Source organism: Solanum verrucosum, unplaced genomic scaffold, assembly GCF_900185275.1.
Source record: "Solanum verrucosum unplaced genomic scaffold, falcon-dt-bn FXZP01000261.1, whole genome shotgun sequence".
NCBI lineage: Eukaryota > Viridiplantae > Streptophyta > Magnoliopsida > Solanales > Solanaceae > Solanum > Solanum verrucosum.
The window spans coordinates 6027028-6047935 of record NW_026019969.1 but is presented as its reverse complement, the minus strand read 5'-3'; the positions used below and the strand labels follow the sequence as shown (position 1 = coordinate 6047935).

The 20908-nt window shown below is 34.9% G+C and overlaps 1 protein-coding gene, 1 non-coding gene and 1 pseudogene across 12 annotated transcripts in view; all 3 read right to left on the bottom strand.

Moving 5' to 3' along the window:
* The window catches only part of LOC125815226 (ATP-dependent DNA helicase Q-like SIM), a 38142-nt gene that overhangs the window by 16927 nt on the left and 307 nt on the right, over positions 1-20908 (bottom strand). For 9 of the 11 annotated variants that reach the window (XR_007442160.1, XR_007442161.1, XR_007442158.1 and 6 more), the window contains exons 1-4: positions 1671-2367; positions 1361-1580; positions 1151-1261; positions 477-666 (exon numbers count right to left, since the gene is read on the bottom strand). Coding sequence is in view for 6 of the 11 variants with exons in the window: in XM_049494654.1 (XP_049350611.1) it covers positions 477-666; positions 1151-1261; positions 1361-1580; positions 1671-2247 (1098 nt within the window). In the remaining 5 variants the exon portion in view is untranslated. The other 2 variants (XM_049494651.1, XM_049494652.1) reach the window with 2 other exon arrangements.
* On the bottom strand, positions 8079-20785 carry LOC125816749 (ATP-dependent DNA helicase Q-like SIM; annotated as a pseudogene).
* Positions 8537-8607, bottom strand: TRNAG-CCC (transfer RNA glycine (anticodon CCC)). Its single transcript has one exon. It is a non-coding gene; the product is annotated as a tRNA-Gly (tRNA).

Genomic DNA, 20908 nt, shown 5'->3' with positions numbered 1-20908 from the left:
AAGACTGTACATTTAGAAGGTTCAAACACTAATACTGTAGCAAAAAATAAAACTAAAAACAATCAATGGGAACTTTATTAATATGCAGTATAGCCCTTTCATGGTATTATGCAGCAGACATAAAGTGACACAAAGATTAAGGATCTAGTTTAAATACCATAACTATTCAAAGGAAGTAATAATTTAGTTCTTGAGTGTGAATTCATGATTAATTGATAGGAAAACATAATGTCACAATTTAAGTATTGAGTTCTCTGAAGAATTTAACGTCATGGGAGTTTAAATGTTGTATGGATTATTAACAGTAAATAAGTGTGTTCTCAACCCCCCCCCCCCCCCCCCCCACACACACACAACAAACAAAATAAGGAAAAGTAAGAGAAAGAAAGCAAAGAATGAAATGGTGCAGCAAATGCAATTGCAGGACATACAAGGAATACCAAACCAAAAATAAATACCGGTGTAAATTAGCTTACTAAAAATCGGAGATTTGGCCGGAAAAACGAAGTGAGAACAATTTTTGTCGCCTTTGACATGTGCAATGACTGCAGAATGTCTTCTCGAACACGAGTAGTGGCTGTAGCAGTCAGTGCCATGATCGGAATGTCAAACTTCAGAAACTTCATGGTATCCATTCTAAAGCTCTCTCTCAAAACAGACAATCGCCTATGATACATGGAAAATTTGTGTCAATATTTTTCTGCAGCTTTTGCTTGGCTAAAACAAAGTTGATAAGAGATATATTTGAGGAGTTTGTCTAGTCATATGCATGGTATTGTCTTATCAGTTAATAAGCATGATGTATTAAGAATCATATCTACGCTCAACTGGTAAATTAGTCCTTGTAATTGAATAACAGAAATTACTAGGAAATAAATGGGACATATTAGAGTCCGGTGTAATTTGATAGCCTGGTCTAGCAAAAGACTGTGTCTACAGTGCAAACACTACCTTCATAACAGAATGATAACAAAACTCAAGGAACTAAAGAAATTGTTGTGGTGTGTTACTAGATTAATGAAGAGAAAGAAGCCGATATTTGCTTGTCAGAAGCAACAGGAACACAGAGGCTCCTTGAGCTTCAACTGCAAGAACCAATTTCAAATAATAGCATTAGTCTGATTTATCAAACAAATAAAAGAATAAAAACCTGTAATCTGGTCGAAAATCATGACCCCACTTAGAAACACAATGAACTTCATCGACTGCAAATAGAGCAATTCCACGACTTTCTGCAAGGCTTTGGAGGGGTTTTATGAGTCTGAAAGAAAAGGGAAAAAGAAAAACAGGAAACTCATCTGTCAAACAACAGCCAATCCTATCCTTGAAGTACAGTTCAAGAGATTAACATGCTCCATACCTTAGAATTGTCTCAGGGCATACATAAATGATACTATACATGCCCGCCATTGCTTTTTGTTCAACACTTCGATCAGTTTGACCAGATCCAAGGAAGCAAGCAGAAACACCATGTTTTGCCAACTTCAAACACTGATCGTGCATCAAGCTAATCAACGGTGATATAACTATGACAACCTTCCCAGTCAGCAATGCCGGAATCTGAAAACACAAAGATTTCCCTACAGAAGCATAACTCTGAGACATTGAAAATCACATTTTACAGGAAGGGAAAGAACGGTGAAGAAAGAAAAAGTGTGAAGGGCTAATACCTGATCCTGTTGCTGCAAGAACAAGACAGTCTTGGTGAGATAACCAAGCTTCCAGAGCATCTTTCTGAAAATCCTTCAACAATGGAAATCCAAAGTGTTTCTGCAACAAAGTCTTGACCTTCTTTTGCCAATCTGGTCCAATATCTTCATCTTTGCAATAAGATGATGATACAGCTTTTTCAGTTGCAACGTGGAGATCAGAATCCGCTAGAGGAGGATGCACATTCTGGACTCCCATATCTCTTTGCAAGACTTCTGATTGAGACATATTCAACTTATTCATTGTCTTGCTTCTTTTAGGTCTACTTGCTGATTGAGTGAATTCGTTTATGCTCGATTGCCGTATTTTGCCTGCAGAACAAGACGAAGAAGAGGAGCCTCTTTTTCCCAGCATACCAGCACGACTGGTGAAACATGCAGTACTAGTTGATGCACTTGCAGTGTTTCTTCGAGAATCATCGAGTAGATAATCAATCGCATTATCAATTGATGGACCCACAACTTCAACAGCATTTGTAATATCAGATAACTCAAATCCCATTCCAACCAATTCAGCAACAACTTGGTCTGGGTCCATACTGTAATAATTGTTTCAAGAACAATGCAGCTGAGAGTGCACATACACACAAAAGTCAGAGAGTACAGATTGAACTGCAATCAAACAAATTGAAAACTTCAGAATATTTACTGTTTTGGGGGACTTACAGACACAAAACTAATTTTTAAGGTCGGAAAGTGTTTCAGTTTTCCTGATGCAATGCTGCGATGACTTGAAAATAACACTGATAATCTAACAATTCTCTAACTTCAATCAAGAATTGAATTAACAAGAAGTTCTCACAATAGACTTTTTATTTACATAATTTCCCAATTATTGCCAAGTGATATTCCCCATCACACACTAATTGTTTACTTTTTCCAACAACATTTGTTCTAAATATCATTAAATACAATCAAACAAATTGAAAACTTCTGGACATAGGAAAAAGAACTCGCTTACAACTATATTGACTGTTTCTAAGGTTGGAAAGTATTTCAGTTTTCTTGATTCAATGCTGCAATCTTGAAAATAACACTAATAAGCTAATAATTCTCTAACTTCAATCAAGAACTGAATTAACAAGAAAAAAATTTAAGGTTGGAAAGTGAATTGATAATCTTATAATTCTCCAACTTCAATCAAGAATTGAATTAACAATAAAATTTCAAGGTAGGAAAGTGTACTGATAATCTAATAATTCTCAAACTTCAATCAAGAATTGAATTAACAAGAAGTTCTCACAATATATCTTTTATTTACCTAATTTCCCAATTACCGCCAGGTGATATTCCCCATTACACTAATTGTTTACTTTTTCCAACAACAGTTGTTCTTAACATCATCTATCTGATTATGTAAATACAATGAAACGAATTGGAAAAAGAACACGTTTACAGCTACATTGACTGTGTTTTAATGTCAGAATTCGAAAAGTACTTCAGTTTTCTTGCTTCAATGCTGCAATCTTGAAAACAAGACCGATAATCTAATAAAGATTTTCAACAATATTTGTTCTTAGTATCATCTATGTGATTACCTTTCTATGGAGACGAAGAACAGCGAAAACCCTAGTGTTAAAGAAACTGAAAATTGGATCCCCTTCTCTACAGCGCCATTTGTCCCGCCTAAATTAAAGCCAAGGTTTGAAGGCAAATATTGTTACAGCGTCGTCTCCCACCGCATATATATAAGTGAGGATATTAACCGCGTGATGCGTACCTATCACGCCACACGCCTTTTTATTTCTAAAAAAGCTATAATTAGTATTTGTTTCAATGTATTATTTCATTTGATGTGAATTTTTATTTCGGGTAAATTCTTACACGGTTAATTAAAAAGGGTGTGTATTCGGTTTTAAATTTGTTTTGAACTTCATCCTTAATAATATCCAAGAAATTGTTCTTTCAAATACTTCTCAATTCTCAAAAAAAACATCTATATCAAGAATAACTTAGTAAATTAAATCTTGTATTCATTATTTTTCTTTATGAGAGTGAAAAAAATTAAAACGACAGTTAAAATGGGACGAAAAGAAAAGATTAAGAAGCCTTTTCTCTTTTTCAAAATGGAGCAAGACTCTATTCATCTCTCTACTGGTGATTTTCGTTTGTTCAATCATCATGTATTTGATCACATCTAGTTTCAAAATTGTCCTAACCTAACTTGATGTCACGCTTAAGTTTGTTCTAATTATGATTTGGGGTAAAGGCCAAATTTATTTATGTATTGTTAGAAATTGGAAATTGAACAATTTCGTCTTTCGTTAAACTTTTGATCTAATATCACTTTTGTTAATTTTTTTTATTTTTTTTGCCTATAATGATAAACGATTACGATCATGGTGAAATATGAATGAAATTAGTGAACCATTATTTAAAAAAAATAAAATGAATGAACATCTTGATAATATTAAAATTGTGTTATATATTTCAATCATTCAAATTTATTCATATTATTAAGTGATTGTAACATTAAAAAGGAAATACACTTAATAATTAAATCAAGATAATGTTAAATGGCAAGGAAATTAAATATGCATCAAAAAAGATATTTCCGTTGCCGGGGTTTGAACCCGGATTTCAGTATTCAAATTGAAATTGCCAGCGCTACAACGGACTAGTTTGGTATAAATGTTGCGAACAAAATATATTTAACACATTATGAAGAAAAAAAAACTGGCTGAGGCTATTGAATTTTCTTTTGTACGCTGGAGGAAGTCTCTATATAATTTAAGCACTATTTTTATTAGCCTTAAAAATATGAATTTCATCAAAATATGAAAATTAAATGATTAAATATTCATGTTTATTGGTCAATTTAATTAATTTATGTTTATTTATTGCAATCTTAACTTAAAAAAATCACTAAATAAGGATATAGTGATAAATTTATCTAGTTTCTTGAGTGACATGAAAATCTGATATGATGACATACAAATAGAAACGAAAGGAGCAACTATTAACATTACACGTAACCTCAAAGGTTTTCTTTGGATTGAAAAATAATGACCTTTTTCCTCTAGAGTTAAAACCTAATTTTGTAAATTATATGTGTTTCTCGTCTTCTCTTAATTTTCTAATTTTTTTACAAGAAATATTTACTGAAGAACATTTTCTAAAAAAATATACCATTCTTTGTTGTTTGATTGCTAAACTGTATTTTTTAAAAAGGAGAACATAACTTCCGTCACATTTAGATGGAAGTCATTTTCTGTTGCAATAAATTTTAATTTTTAAATTCATATAAATGTTCTAACCAAATTTTAAAAGTTATGCTTAATCTTTAATACTTTTTAAAAAAAATACAAAATCAAAACACTATGTCATATATGTTTTGCAAACATAATTAATAATGGCTGATAAATATTTGGGTGCATAAATTGTATTTTATCATTTTGCTAGAACAAATTAAAAACAAGTGAAAACATTTTAAAAGATATTTACTTACTTTAAAATTTTAAAAAAGATATCTACTTACTTGAAAATTATTAGGGGGGGTAAATATGAAGAGGATAGTGAGGCGGTTTTCACATGACGTTCAACTCATCTAAATATCAGGTCATACGGGTTTTAGTTAAGACGTACATTTGTTAGAAAGTTATATATAACATAAAACTAGATAAAAGAAAAGTATCGTGTCACCTTTTTTTGGGCCAAGGATCCTATTTATTTTTATTTTTTCTCATTTTTTGACATCTTTTATTATTTTTTCTTCTTGATATTTTTGTGTAAAAATGAATGTGTTAATTTTTATTTCTTCATTCGTTCATGTTCTTTAGCATAACAATTTAATTGTCCTTATTTCCATGACTATTGGCGATCATAACTTTTAAATTATATTAATAATGATGATAATAATATTGAAAGGTGAATAGTTGATTAATTGAATTTAAAGATTCTTGGAGCTATTAAAAATAAAATAAATAGATAAATAAAGAGGTGATTTGACACATATCTATGATTTTCCTAGACCATTCATTTTTTTTCTCTCTATTTTTTTCAAATTATTTTTTTACCATTTATTTAATTTTCAACTTATTAAACTTAATTCAAAACATATAAAATCCACCATTAAGCAAACATTTGTTTCCCTATATTAGTAACACCTAAAATTTCAAAAAAAATTATCTAACAAATAACAAGCCAAAAGAAACATCATTTGCTAGTACTAATTATTAACATGCCATTGTTATATTACAGTAAGAAAAGGAACAAGAAAAAAAAACACACTCTGATATTCCCCTATGTAAGAAGAAAGCTATATAATGGAGTTTGAGAAAAGTTTTACTTTACTCTACCAAATTAGAATTTGCATCACATAGGCCAAAATATGCATATTGAGAGAGAAATAAAAATAATCATGGAGAGTTTATCATCCTCCAAAAACATTATGATGATAGAATGCATTACAGTGTCATTTACTGTTGAGATTGTAAGGAATACTTTTATTACTTATAGTTATTATATTTTTTTTATATTTTATGTTAGTGTTAATAGAGACATTGTAAAAACTTTATAGAAATGATCTTATTTTTTTAAGTATGTGTTGTATGCTTATTATATTTATGATTTAGTTTGACTCGAAGAATAAGAAAAACTATTGAATGATGAACGGCTTGAGCGAGTGGATGTTGACAAAATAATTGAAAGATTTTACATTAATTTTATATTTTTTTATTCTATCTTTAATTATTAAGATTGTAAGAATAATATATTTATTTTTCCATAATTTCTTTCTTTATTTTGTATTTTATATGAATTTCTATCTTTTGTGGTTTATAATTTTTGTTAGTTAAAAATATTAATTTATAACTTTTTTGGTCATTATAATTTTTTTTCATGATTTTTGATAAATTCTCCTACTTCTCTATTATTGTAAAATAATAAATATGTCATTGACAATCCATTCTTGTTCTTTAATGTAAAACTCAATGATCTGTATTTTTATTACTCACACAACCTTTTATTATCATAACCTCTAAAATAATTTTAAGTCATACTCATGACTTTATCTGATATTTTAGTCCTATAAATATAGATATTACAAGACTCTATAGAAATTATTAAATTAGTTTTTTAAGTTATTATAGTTTTATATATATTATATTCATGCTTTAATTTGACTTAATGAATAAGATGAAGGATATTGAATGACAATCAACTCATTTGAATGGATATGAACAAAATCTCATAGGAATGTGCATTGAGTTCGTATTGTTTCTTCTTCTATTTTTTCAGTGATTAAGGTCATAAGAGTGATGTTGCATTATTTTATTTTATGTTTTCACTATAATTTCAATTTATTTTATATGAATATCTAATTGTCGTAAATTTACAATTTATTTTAGTTCAAAATAGTAACATATGGCTTTGTTGGAATCTACTAAAACTACTAATTAAAAGTTTCTTCTATGAAATCAATTATATGTGTAATGTGTATACTATATATATGCACACCTCTTTTATCTATATTATATTTAATAAAATTATTGATATCTTATCGTCTTTTATAATCGTGCGAACAAGTTCACTAGTAAAAATATATTTATGTTATATCTATATTCTATAATCACGATAGAAATATATTTATTAATTATGTGATTACAACATTAAAAAATAAATACACTTAATAACTAAGATCTAAAAAATGACCTTCATTAAGTACAAATAATCTAACTTAAATGTTTGCAATTGTTAATAATGTTGGGAATGTTCACATTTATTTATTGAAAGTTTGAAAAAGATAATGTTACACAAACGATAAAGGGAAAAATATGTATTTAAAAAATTCCGCTGCCGGGATTTGAACCCGGATTCTTCAATAAGATAGAATTGCCAGTGCTACAGCGGACTGTTTTGGTGTTAGGAATGCAAACAATATTATGTGTACCACTTTGGAGAAACTTATTGCACATTTGTGCACAAAACAACCTTTAATTACATATAACCCCTAAATTTTTTCTTTTATTTTTCCTCTCGATTAAGGATAATTTCGCAAACTTAGGAAAAAAGTTTATTGGTACATATTTCTCTGTTTTTTTTTCTTTATTACGTATGTTACTATCTTTCCCACCCTGAAATTTCTAACTTATTTTGTTGTGATTTGTGATTCCCTCTTAATGATATAATCCGAGCTTAAATGAAGAAGTGTATATTCATATAGCCAATCCAACTTGTTTGGAAACTGGGACATAGTAAAGTAATTATTATTGTTGTTGATGCTAATATTGTGAACACCCTTACTAGCATGATGATAATCACATATTAGACAAATTGCCTGTTATTGCCAAAATTTGCAAAGATTTCAATGTAAAGAAAAGGAATATTGCAAATCTTCAGAGATGAAAGGAAATAGTATGTTGATCTATGCTAATTATTATTGTTCCTTTGTCTTCTTGATTTCCCAATTAACCAAACAGGGCTTGAAGCACTTTCATAATCATCAGCTCGAGCATCAACAATGTGAACAAATTTGGTTAAGTATCTTTCTTCATACCTTAAGACTCTGCCCTCAGCTTGTTCTAATGCTTGTGTTATTATCCTCAATTTCTCTGCTGCTATTTGCTTCTTTTGCCTTTTCCTCAAGATTGGCAAGTATAGCAAGAATGATGATGTGAAGCCTATAATTGCAAAAGTAATGTTGTTAAAATACATTTGAGGTTCTGTTAAGAATTCATCTAAAGTAGATGAGTTGTTGAAGTAAAATAGAAAGGGGAATTGATTCTTTGCTTTGAATCAATAGGGGCATAACTTCATATCACTTGCTTGAAGTGATTTATATTCCAGAAAGGAATAAAGCTAAAAATAGAAGTAAAAAATGAACTAATTGCGCATCCGGGGAATCAAACCCCGGTCAGTACCGTGGGAGGGTACTATGATACCACTACACCAGATGCGCTTCTTCTTGTTAATGGTGCCACTAAAGTTAACTAATTAGGGGGGAGGGGGGCAGGCAAACACAGATCCGGAGATAACGTATTATAGAAGTGTTTCTCTTATTTTCAATCCTAAATAAACCTTAAGAGCTTCCTTCTCAAGGCAAGCTAAGTGTACATAGACATCACTTTTTGTTAGCATGGCAGTCAATCTTCCTCGAACCGTATTAGAATCAGGCTACGTTTACATTTTCGTTTTCTTGGAGATTTCCATGTTCGCTTTATTTGCCATTCAGCAAAACTGGAAAAGGGGTTGGGACTTGTCATGGACAGCAACATATCTACTTCAGGATAAACATGGAATGGCTGCTATGTTTCAGAACTGAGGAACTGCCTTCCACGTTCTGTTACTTCTGGATATTTTATCTGCACACGGTCGGCAACATTCACTATAAATGATCATCCGTATCATTGAAAATAACCACATACAAACATACTCCAAAGTTCAAGATTGATTTCAAAGGTAACATAACATAAAGAAAATGGAAAATAAGGCACCAAATGAAAACCTATACCAACCCCCACCCCCTCCCAGAAGAAATATACCGCTAAAGATGCATCACTTTAGGAAACAACAGCTGTTTTAACAATCAAACTTCCACACGTTTGACTAGTTCTATCTTTCCACATTCTCCATCAAGTAGGAGGAACCAGACGGATAAAGTAAAACAAGCAAATCACAAATATAGCACAAACCAAGCAAAAGGGTAATTAAACGTCTTATTCTTAGTGACAGTTTCAAACTACTGCAGTTTTCCTGGGAGACAATCTTATCATAAGGCAGTCCTGTCCCAATAAAATCATCTTTTGTCTTTTTGCTTTGTCCCAAAACCCTTGACCTCTTTCTTAAATTAAAAGAAACTCATATCCAGGACATTTCAAATTATAACAACAGTACTGCTTTACTTTCAGAAATAATAATTATCCAACCGAGGATGAGTGAGGGGATAAAATGAAATAGAGGTGTGGGTGCTAAAGACCATTGAAACCTATGATCTAGACTATTCTAGAGTTGTCAGAAATGGGATATAATAACAATATGTGGAAAAAGGTTTGAAACATCAAATTTCCGAAGCAACTTTTTCTTGTTTGGTGTGCGGTGCAAGATGAAATTTTAAGGAGGATATTTGTGAGTTGGTATGTATGTGTGAAGAATCTGGAGAAGATACTAATCATGTCTCGTTGCATTGGTGGTTGGCTATACAACTATGGAGTGTTGCATTCTCATTCCTTACATCTTTTGGGTGTAATCACTGACAGTGGAGGAAACAATTACAAGTTGGAGATTGGAAAGGATAGGCAATGAAAGGAAGGCAGCTTGGAAGACAAAACCTCCTCGTGTCTTTTGGAGTATACAGAACAAACAGAATATGTACAAATAGGCGAATGTTTCATAATAGTGCGAAAGACAGAGAAAGTATTAGAAGATCTTTTCTATTTCACTTGTATTTTTGGTATGACAGAAAAATAGCATATTTTATGGATAGTTGGTCAAATTTGGTCAAATTAGAAAGGATTCCAAGTATTTGTTTCCACTCCCTGCTAGGCTGCAACATCGTACATGATTCTAAAATCAGAGTTTTCAGCAGTGAGAACAGCATGACTAACTTAATCCATAATACAGTAAAGTATAAAATGAGAAGGATATATCAGATAGGTCATAAAAGTAACGAAGAATGGATGGATTTGAGAAACATAGTGCCAAAACTTAGTCGGTACAACCTTATATGCAGAAAGCATACCATGTCATCGCCCTCCCTAATAAATCCTTCAACTTCCCACAGTCGAGCAAGACCTCTCCACCACAAGAGGTCACTTACACTAAATTGTTGCTACTACAACAAAATACACAGAAGACAAATGACAAGATTAGAGTTGCAATAGGAAACGGTAAATACAAAAGAGCCTTAGCAACAATGTTGGAAAACAACAAACACAGATCAATTTCAATAAAAGAAATATCTGGCGATTCTCGTGCATTAGTTGAACACGAAATAGAAGAGTGGAGTTGATGTTATATGCTAGTGGAAAGATTGAAACCAAAAGTAGATATAAATATAATTCTCGATATGTACGAGAATTTACAAGAATAGAAGAATGCATGAGTAACTTAAAGGTACTCTCTACAAAATGAAAAAATTTAAAGTGGTATAGTATACCAGAATAAATGCACAGCGGATTGACAGTTTTCTGTAAAAGAAAATTGGCACTTATGAGATGAGCAAAATAAAACACGACCTTGTTAAGAGTAGAGTAACATGTAGCAGGAGGACAGCTGCTTGACAAGTTGAACCTATTTTCCGTATGACGTAGTAGCTTTACACCATAAGACGGGAATTGCAGATTATTATTAAGCATCCCAACATATGATTGATGTCGACTTTTTTTTTTGAAGAAGTCTCTTTGAGAGCAATCCAAATTGCAAACATGATATATCTCCAAGGAACTCTATTGGCAGGGCATGAAAGATCCCAGAAACTGGTAACAAGAAGCTCATTCAAATTGAAGGAAGATTTGTAGGTTCTTTGTCATATCCCTTGGCAGACATGCTTTCTAAAAGGGCCCTCGGGGAGAATTTTCAATGGGGCATGCACATCAAACTAGCAGATAGCAAGGGATAAGAGGTAGAGAGAGGGCCTTGAGCATAATAAGTACCTGTTCTCTTATTCTGCTGACTAAAGCCTTGATGTTTGGCCTCTCGCCAAGTCTCCCTTCATAACCACCATAGGAGATGTCTGCAAAATTCCTCTGCGCCAGAAAGGATTAACAATGACCAGCAATGCCAAAATGAGATGACAAAGTACGAAGGAGGGCAAGCAAATGTGAGATGGCAGACGTACTCACACAATGAGTAGCAACAACTTGCAAGATGATCATCGCCTCAGCCTTTAAATTCTGTCTTTCAGGTGGGCCATTGATGCATATATCACACCTGTGCATTATGTGCCAGGTAAATGACATAAACTAAGAAACTGACCTCTCATTGCAAGTAAGAAAACCTATGATAAACAAGTATTTTCTTGAGCGAAAATTAACTTTACTCAGAGATAAAGGCAAACATCAGTAAGCATGAATTGAAAAAGATAATAGCAATGGGATGCATTTGGCACATCTTTGCATGCATAGGAAGTCATTTTTTACTTCAAACTGCTACAAATGAATCTCTCTTTTATGTGGCATGTCCTGTGATAAAGCGAGTACCAGAAACCTCAATTTAGAGACTAACTTAAGAGGAATCAAATATTAGAAACAAATTAATAGCCCACCCCGAAAAGAAAAGTGGAAGAAAATCAATAGAGAAGCACAAGCACACATCCTTGACATGAAGCAGCTTGCAAGGAACAAAAGAAAAAGCACAATAGCCAGTGTGTCTTGACATACATGAGATATATCTCCAAAAGTAAGTGCTCGCCAAAGTACTCCACAAGTGTCTTGGCTCTATAGCAAGAAGTGTTCATTCCATATCTGTTGAACATAACCAACACATAGGATGGAAACCAAAGTACTAATTGAAGTCGTTCATTTAATAATTATCTTACAACCTAAAGTAATCAGATAACATCTTATATACTTGTTTTGTTTGCTCCTCACTTCTTTGACTTGGTAGAAGCGTAGGTGTTCTTGACAAGTTTGCATACAGAACTGTTTCACAAAAAAATTAAACAACTTAAAAATACATGTAGTGCCTCCCTCCCTCTTGGGAGCCGATGTCTCAGATCAATAGATAAACATGACTCTTCTGGATAATTTAAGTTGAATAAGAGAGCATTTGGTGTAAGTGTATCAAAATCAAACTTTATGCACTGCAGGATCCTCTGCTAAATCCAGGAGAAGGCATGAGGTTGCTTATCACCAAAGCTATTCATATAGTAATATTATGACAATGTCAGATTTCCTTTCACCATATCTATTTTCCTAGTAAGTGCACTAAAATCCTATCATCAACTTCTTCCTTAATTGTTACCTGTGTCATTATTATGTTTACTTTTCTTTCTAAACTAAGTACCTTCAAGAAGACACTTTGTATTAAGAGTTATCTTATGTGGTCGATCATATATTAAGAGAGTTGTGTCATAGGATAAGATGAAGCAAGGTTTTTTCTTTTATCCATTGCCAGGGGCTTATCTATCTCAGGCTAAGGTTATATCCTCTTGAAATCTCATACTAAACAATCTTACACCGATGTGACGATAGATTGTCCAGTGGTTGTTGCAAGTGAGTAAATTGAAACTTAAACACTTCACATTGTAGATGAAAGTACTGCTGCAACTACAACAAAACAAGAGGAATTGTTTCAATCCACAGTAAGGTAACTAACATTAAATTTTTCAAAATTTCCTATGCTTACACAATAATTTTCAAGGTCTCTGAAGTGGCTTTCAGACTTTGACAAATCCAGTTAATGGTTGTGTAATCTTTAGTGTCGTGGAAGATGGGATCAATCAAATTTTCTCTTAAGTTGGATTTGTACTGTATAAACAGATCTTTTCACCCAAAGAAGAGTTTTACCATCCAAATCATCAACAACTTGCATAACATCACACTCATCTTCCGGATGCTCAACAGACAATTGTCAATCTTCAATGAATCTAAACCATATCTCCCAGGAGAAGATACTTTATTGTCACTGTCAGAAACAATGAAGCATTACATTCATCCATGAAACCATTGGAAGCATTATCAGAGCTTTCAGAGTTCTCCTCCAGATTTGTAGACATTAACTTATTTTTCGAGGACTTTCCTTTTCTGGAATAAGTAATTTATCCATCATGAAAATCCATTTTGTAGGATGCTAAAGATGATGTTTTAGAGTGCTTCACCAGCAAGGAGCAGAAATGAAGTGATTTACTATTATTTCTATCAGCATATGTACAGAGAATGAAGACTGTACCTTTAGAAGGTTCAAACACTAATACTTGAGCAAAAATAAAACTAAAAACACTCAATGGAAACTTTATTATAGCCCTGTCATGGTATTATGCAGCAGACATAAAGTGACACAAAGATTAAAGATCTAGTTTAAATACCATAACTAGTCAAAGAAAGTAGTAATTTAGTTCTTGAGTATAAATACAGGATGTAATTGATAGGCAAACATAATGACACATTTTAAGTATTGAGTACTCTGAATAATTTAACTTCATGGAAGTTTAAATGGTGTATGGATGATTAACAATAAATAAGTGTGCCCCTTCCCAGTTCCCCCACCCCCCCATACACACATACACAACAAACAAAATAAGGAAAAAATAAGAGAAACAAAGCGAAGAATGAAACGGTGCAGCAACTGCAAATGCAGGACATACAAGGAATACCAAACCAAAAAAATTACCGTAGTACGGTGTAGATTAATTAACTATAAAATCAGAGATTTGGCAGGAAAAATGAAGTGAGAACAATTTGTGTCGCCTTTGACATGTGCAATGACTGCAGAATGTCTTCTCGAACACGAGTAGTGGCAGTAGCAGACTAGCAGTCAGTGCCATGATCGGAATGTCAAACTTCAGAAACTTCATGGTATCCATTCTAAAGTTCTCTCTCAAAACAGATAACTGCCTATGATTCCTGGAAAATTTTACAATATTTTCTTGCAGCTTTTGCTTGGCTAGAACAGAGTTGATATGAGATATATCCGAGGAGTTTGTCTAGTCATATGCATGGTATTTTCTAATCAGTTAATAAGCATGATGTATTAAGAGTCATATCTACGCTCAACTGGTAAATTAGTCCCTGTAATTGAATAAGAGAAATAACTAGGAAATAAGTGGGACATACTAGAGTCAGGTGTAGCAAAAGACCACGTCTACAGTGCAAGCACTATCTTCACAACAGAATGATAACAAAACTCAAGGAACTTAAGAAAGTTGTTGTGGTGTGTTACTAGATTAACGAGGAGAAAAAATTCAATAATTGCTTGTCAGTAGTAACAGAAACAGCAGAGGCTCCTTGAGCTTCAACTGATCAAGTGCCTAAACAAACTGTTAGAATAGAAATAAGTATTTCCTACTTAGAATAGGAATAGGAATAGAATAGGAATAAGAATAGGAATCCTAGTTGGAAAAGGATTCCAATGTAGTGTCTATAAATAGGGTCTCAATGTAATTATTTAGATACACAATTCAATATTATTTTTCCCATATATTTCTCACATGGTATCAGAGCATTGGTGAGAAACTTCAAGTCACCGTGTCAAATTCCGGCGACGACGGTTGGGACTGATTTGTGTCATCTTTCGTTCTGAAGGTGTTGTGCGAAAGACAACACCATCACGAGGCTCAGGAAGCTCAGGCGACCAAACCCCAAGAATTTCCACCGGAAAACAACCCCCCACGCGCCGTTCGGAGGTGGAAGTTTTCCGGCGAGATCTGTTCACGCGCCGGCGCGTGAATACTGCTCCGGTCATCTTTTTTCGAGCTGTTTTCTTCTGTTGGGGTCGCCCAGTATTTCCGACCAGAACCCATTCAGTTTTCTCTAGATCCGATCACCGGAATTAGGGTTCCGGTGATTTTCAGGCAGTTTCCGGCGAAAGCAGACCACTGCAGGGCAGTTTCCGGCAAGTTCCCTATAAAATCAGAATTTTCAGGCCACTGTGGGCAGATTCCGGCAACTTCCAATATTTTCAGACCACTATAGCAGTTTCTGTCAGTTTCCAGCATACATACCAGTCTATGGAGAATCGACGAAGGAGAGAACATTTTGGAAAATCTCGATCCAAGTGTAGTCATTGTCATAAACCTGGGCACACTCGTGACGTATGTTATATTTTGCATGGTCCACCACCCAGTTATGATCCTATTGTTCTAAAGGAATATAAAGAGTTCCTTCGGTATCGTGCAAATAAACAAACGTCTCCACAAGTAGTTTCGGTTGCACAACCTGATGTTTCTGTTGTGGGTAATTCATTTACTTGTGTGTCACAGTCTAGCACTCTTGGATCATGGGTCATAGACTCAGGGGCTTCTGATCATATCTCTGGTAATAAATCACTATTGTCAGATATTGTTTATTCACAATCTCTTCCAGCTATTACTTTAGCCAATGGGATCCAAACAAAACCAAAAGGGGTTGGAAAAGCCAAACCCGTATCTTCTGTCACCCTAGACTCTGTTCTTTATGTCCCTGGTTCTCCTTTTAATCTAGCATCGGTTAGTCGTTTGACGAAAGCCCTACATTGTAGCATAACCTTTTTTGATGATTTTTTTCTCATACGGGACCGCAGTACGGGACAGATGATTGGAACAGGACATGAATCACAAGGCCTTTACTATCTTACCTCTTCAAATTCCTTAACAGCATGCTCTATTACAGATTCCCCAGATCTAATTCACAAACGTTTGGGACATCCAAGTCTATCCAAACTGCAAAAGATGGTGCCTAGTTTGTCTAGTTTATCCACATTAGATTGTGAGTCGTGTCAACTTGGGAAACACACTCGTGCTACATTTTCACGTAGTACTGAGGGTCGTTCAGAGTCTATTTTTGCATTAGTTCATTCTGATATTTGGGGTCCTAGTAGAGTCAGTTCCACCTTAGGATTTCGTTATTTTGTTAGTTTCATTGATGATTATTCGAGATGCACTTGGGTTTTCTTAATGAAAGATCGTTCTGAGTTATTTTCTATATTCAAAAGTTTATTTGCTGAAATACAAAATCAGTTTGGTGTTTCTATTCGTACTTTTCGTAGTGATAATGCCTTAGAATACTTATCATCCCAGTTTCAGGAGTTTATGTCTCATCAAGGAATTATTCACCAAACATCTTGTCCATACACTCCTCAGCAAAATGGTGTAGCAGAAAGAAAGAATAGGCATCTCATTGAGACTGCTCGCACTCTCCTCATTGAATCCCATGTTCCACTGCGTTTTTGGGGTGATGCAGTCCTTTCATCTTGTTATTTAATAAATAGAATGTCGTCTTCTTCTATTCAGAATCAGGTTCCACATTCCATACTATTTCCTCAGTCACATCTCTATCCTATCCCCCCTCGTGTCTTTGGGAGCATATGTTTTGTTCATAATTTAGCCCCAGGGAAAGATAAATTAGCTTCTCGTGCCCTTAAATGTGTCTTTCTTGGTTACTCTCGAGTTCAAAAAGGGTATCGTTGTTATTCACATGATCTTCATCGATACCTTATGTCTGCTGATGTTACGTTTTTTGAGTCTCAACCTTACTATACATCTTCTGATCATCCTGATGTATCTATGGTCTTACCCATACCTCAGGTTTTACCTGTGCCAACCTTTGAGGAATCTACGATTACTTTTACATCTCCAGTTGTAGTGCCACCACTACTGACTTATCATCGCCGTCCACGTCCAACCCTAGTCCCAGATGATTCATGTCATGCGCCGGACCCTGCCCCTTCTGCGGACTTGCCTCCTCCTAGCCAACCGCTTGCACTTCAAAAAGGTATACGATTCACTCGAAATACTAACCCACATTATACCTTCTTAAGTTATCATCGTCTATCATCACCCCATTATGCATTTGTGTCGTCTTTGTCCTCTATTTCCATTCCTAAGACTACAGGTGAAGCACTTTCTCATTCTGGATGGAGGCAGGCTATGGTTGATGAAATGTCTGCTTTACATAAGAGTGGTACTTGGGAGCTTGTCTCCCTTCCTGCAGGTAAATCTACTGTTGGTTGTCGTTGGGTTTATGCAGTCAAAATTGGTCCAGACGGTCAGGTTGATCGACTTAAGGCTCGCCTTGTTGCCAAAGGGTATACTCAGATATTTGGGCTAGATTATAGTGACACTTTTGCTCCTGTGGCTAAAATAGCATCTGTTCGTCTTTTTCTATCTATGGCTGCCGTTCGTCATTGGCCTCTTCATCAGTTGGACATTAAGAATGCTTTTCTGCATGGTGATCTTGAGGAAGAAGTCTATATGGAGCAACCACCTGGTTTTGTTGCTCAGGGGGAGTCTAGTAGCCTTGTATGTCGATTGCGTAGGTCACTCTATGGTCTAAAACAGTCTCCTCGAGCTTGGTTTGGGAAGTTCAGCACAGTAATTCAGGAGTTTGGCATGACTCGTAATGGAGCTAATCACTCTGTGTTTTATCGTCATTCTGCACCAAGTCTATGTATCTATTTGGTTGTTTACGTTGATGATATTGTTATCACTGGTAATGATCAAGATGGTATCACCAATTTGAAGCAACATCTCTTTAAGCACTTCCAGACTAAAGACCTTGGCAGATTGAAGTATTTTCTAGGTATTGAGGTTGCTCAGTCGAGATCAGGTATTGTTATTTCTCAACGCAAGTATGCCTTAGACATTCTTGAGAAGACAGGAATAATGGGATGTAGACCTATTGACACTCCTATGGATCCGAATGTTAAGCTCCTTCCAGGACAGGGGGAGCCACTTAGTAATCCTGAAAGGTATAGACGGCTTGTTGGAAAGTTGAATTATCTCACAGTGACTAGACCTGACATCTCTTTTCCTGTAAGTGTTGTAAGTCAGTTTATGACTTCCCCGTGTGATAGTCATTGGGAAGCAGTTGTTCGTATTCTGCGAAATATAAAGTCAGCTCCCGGTAAAGGACTACTCTTTGAGGATCAAGGCCATGAGCATATCATTGGATATACAGACGCTGATTGGGCAGGATCACCCTCTGACAGACGTTCGACATCCGGATATTGCGTTTTAGTAGGAGGTAATTTGGTGTCGTGGAAGAGTAAGAAACAGAATGTGGTTGCTCGATCTAGTGCAGAATCAGAATATCGAGCAATGGCGACAGCAACTTGTGAGCTAGTTTGGATCAAACAGTTGCTGGGAGAACTAAAATTTAGCAAAATTGATCAGATGGAACTTGTGTGTGATAATCAAGCGGCTCTTCATATCGCATCAAATCCAGTGTTTCATGAAAGGACTAAGCACATTGAGATTGACTGTTACTTTGTCAGAGAAAAGATACTCTCGGGAGATATTGTTACGAAATTTGTGAAGTCAAATGATCAGCTTGCAGATATCTTCACCAAGTCCCTCACATGTCCTCGTATTAATTACATCTGTAACAAGCTAGGTACATATGATTTGTATGCACCAGCTTGAGGGGGAGTGTTAGAATAGAAATAAGTATTTCCTACTTAGAATAGGAATAGGAATAGAATAGGAATAAGAATAAGAATAGGAATCCTAGTTGGAAAAGGATTCCAATGTAGTGCCTATAAATAGGGTCTCAATGTAATTATTTAGATACACAATTCAATATTATTTTTCCCATATATTTCTCACACAAACATAGAACTAGAATTCGAAAGGTGAGCCCACCCCACCACACACCCAATGTGAACTACCTCCTGCAAAGACTGTAGCTGGCTTGGTCATAAGAAGTACCTTCTTATTTATTTGCACTCTAGGAAAAGAGACTATAGGATTCATCTTATATCAAAGGACTTACTCAGTGCTGAAATTTTTTGACCGATTTCAAAAAATAGCATTGGTCTGATTTATCAAACAAATAGAAGAATATAAACCTGTAATCTGGTGGAAAATCATGTCCCCACTTAGAAACACAATGAACTTCACGGACTGCAACTAAAGCAATGCCATGACTTTCTGCAAGGCTTTGGAGGAGTTTTATGAGTCTGAAAGAAAAGGAAAAAAAACCCAGGAAACTCATCTGTCAAAGAAGTACAATTCAAAAGATTAACATGCTCAATACCTTAGAATTGTCTCAGGGAATACATAAATGATGCTATACATGCCTGCCATTGCTTTTTGTTCAACATTTCGATCAGTTTGACAAGATCCAATGAAGCAAGCAGAAACACCATGTTTTGCTAACTTCAAACACTGACCATGCATCAAGCTAATCAACAGTGATATAACAATGATAACCTTCCCAGTCAGCAATGCCAGAATCTGAAAACACAAAGATTCCCCTACAGAAACATAACTCCGAGAGATCGAAAATCATATTTTACAGGAAGGGAGAGAATAGTGAAGAAAGAAAAAGTGAGGGGATAGTACCTGATCCTGTTGCTGCAAGAACAAGACAGATCATGGTGAGACAATCAAGCTTCTAGAGCTTCCTTCTGAAAATCCTTCAACAATGAAAGTCCAAAGTGTTTCTGCAACAAATTCTTGACCTTCTTTTGCCAATCTGGTCCAATATAACAATGACAACCTTCCCAGTCAGCAATGCCGAAATCTGATAACACAAAGATTTCCCTACAGAAACATAACTCCAAGACATCGAAAATCATATTTTACAGGAAGGGAGAGAATGGTGAAGAAAGAAAAAGTGTGAGGGGATAGTACCTGATCCTGTTGCTGCAAGAACAAGACAGTCTTGGTGAAACAACCAAGCTTCTAGAGCTTCCTTCTGAAAATCCTTCAACAATGAAAGTCCAAAGTGTTTCTGCAACAAATTCTTGACCTTCTTTTGCCAATCTGGTCCAATATAACAATGACAACCTTCCCAGTCAGCAATGCCGAAATCTGATAACACAAAGATTTCCCGACAGAAACATAACTCCAAGACATCGAAAATCATATTTTACAGGAAGGGAGAGAATGGCGAAGAAAGAAAAAGTGTGAGGGGATAGTACCTGATCCTGTTGCTGCAAGAACAAGACAGTCTTGGTGAAACAACCAAGCTTCTAGAGCTTCCTTCTGAAAATCCTTCAACAATGAAAGTCCAAAGTGTTTCTGCAACAAATTCTTGACTTCTTTTGCCAATCTGGTCCAATATCTTCATCTTTGTAATAAGATGATGATACAGCTTTTACAATTGCAACATGGAGATCAGAATCCTCTAGAGGAGGATGCACATTTTGACCTCCGGTATCTCTTTGCAAGACTTCTGATTGAGACATATTCAACTTATTCATTGTCTTGCTTCTTTTAGGTCTAATTGCTGATTGAATGAATTCGTTTATGCTTGATTGCCATATTTTGCCTGCAGAACAAGATGAAGAAGAGGATCCTCTTTTCTTTTTTCCAGCATACCAGCACGGCTGCTGAAACATGCAGTACTAGTTGATGCACTTGCAGTGTTTCTTCGAGAATCATCGAGTACATAGTCAATCACACCATCAATTGATGGACCCACAACTTCTACAGAATTTGTAAAATCAGATAACTTAAATCCCATTCCAACCAATTTCGCAACAACTTGGTCTGGGTCCATACTGTAATAATTGATTCAAGAACGATGCAGCTAAGAGTGCACATACACACAAAAGTCAGAGAATCCAGATTGAACTACAATCAAACAAATTGAGAACTTAAGAACGTTGACTGTTTTAAGGGC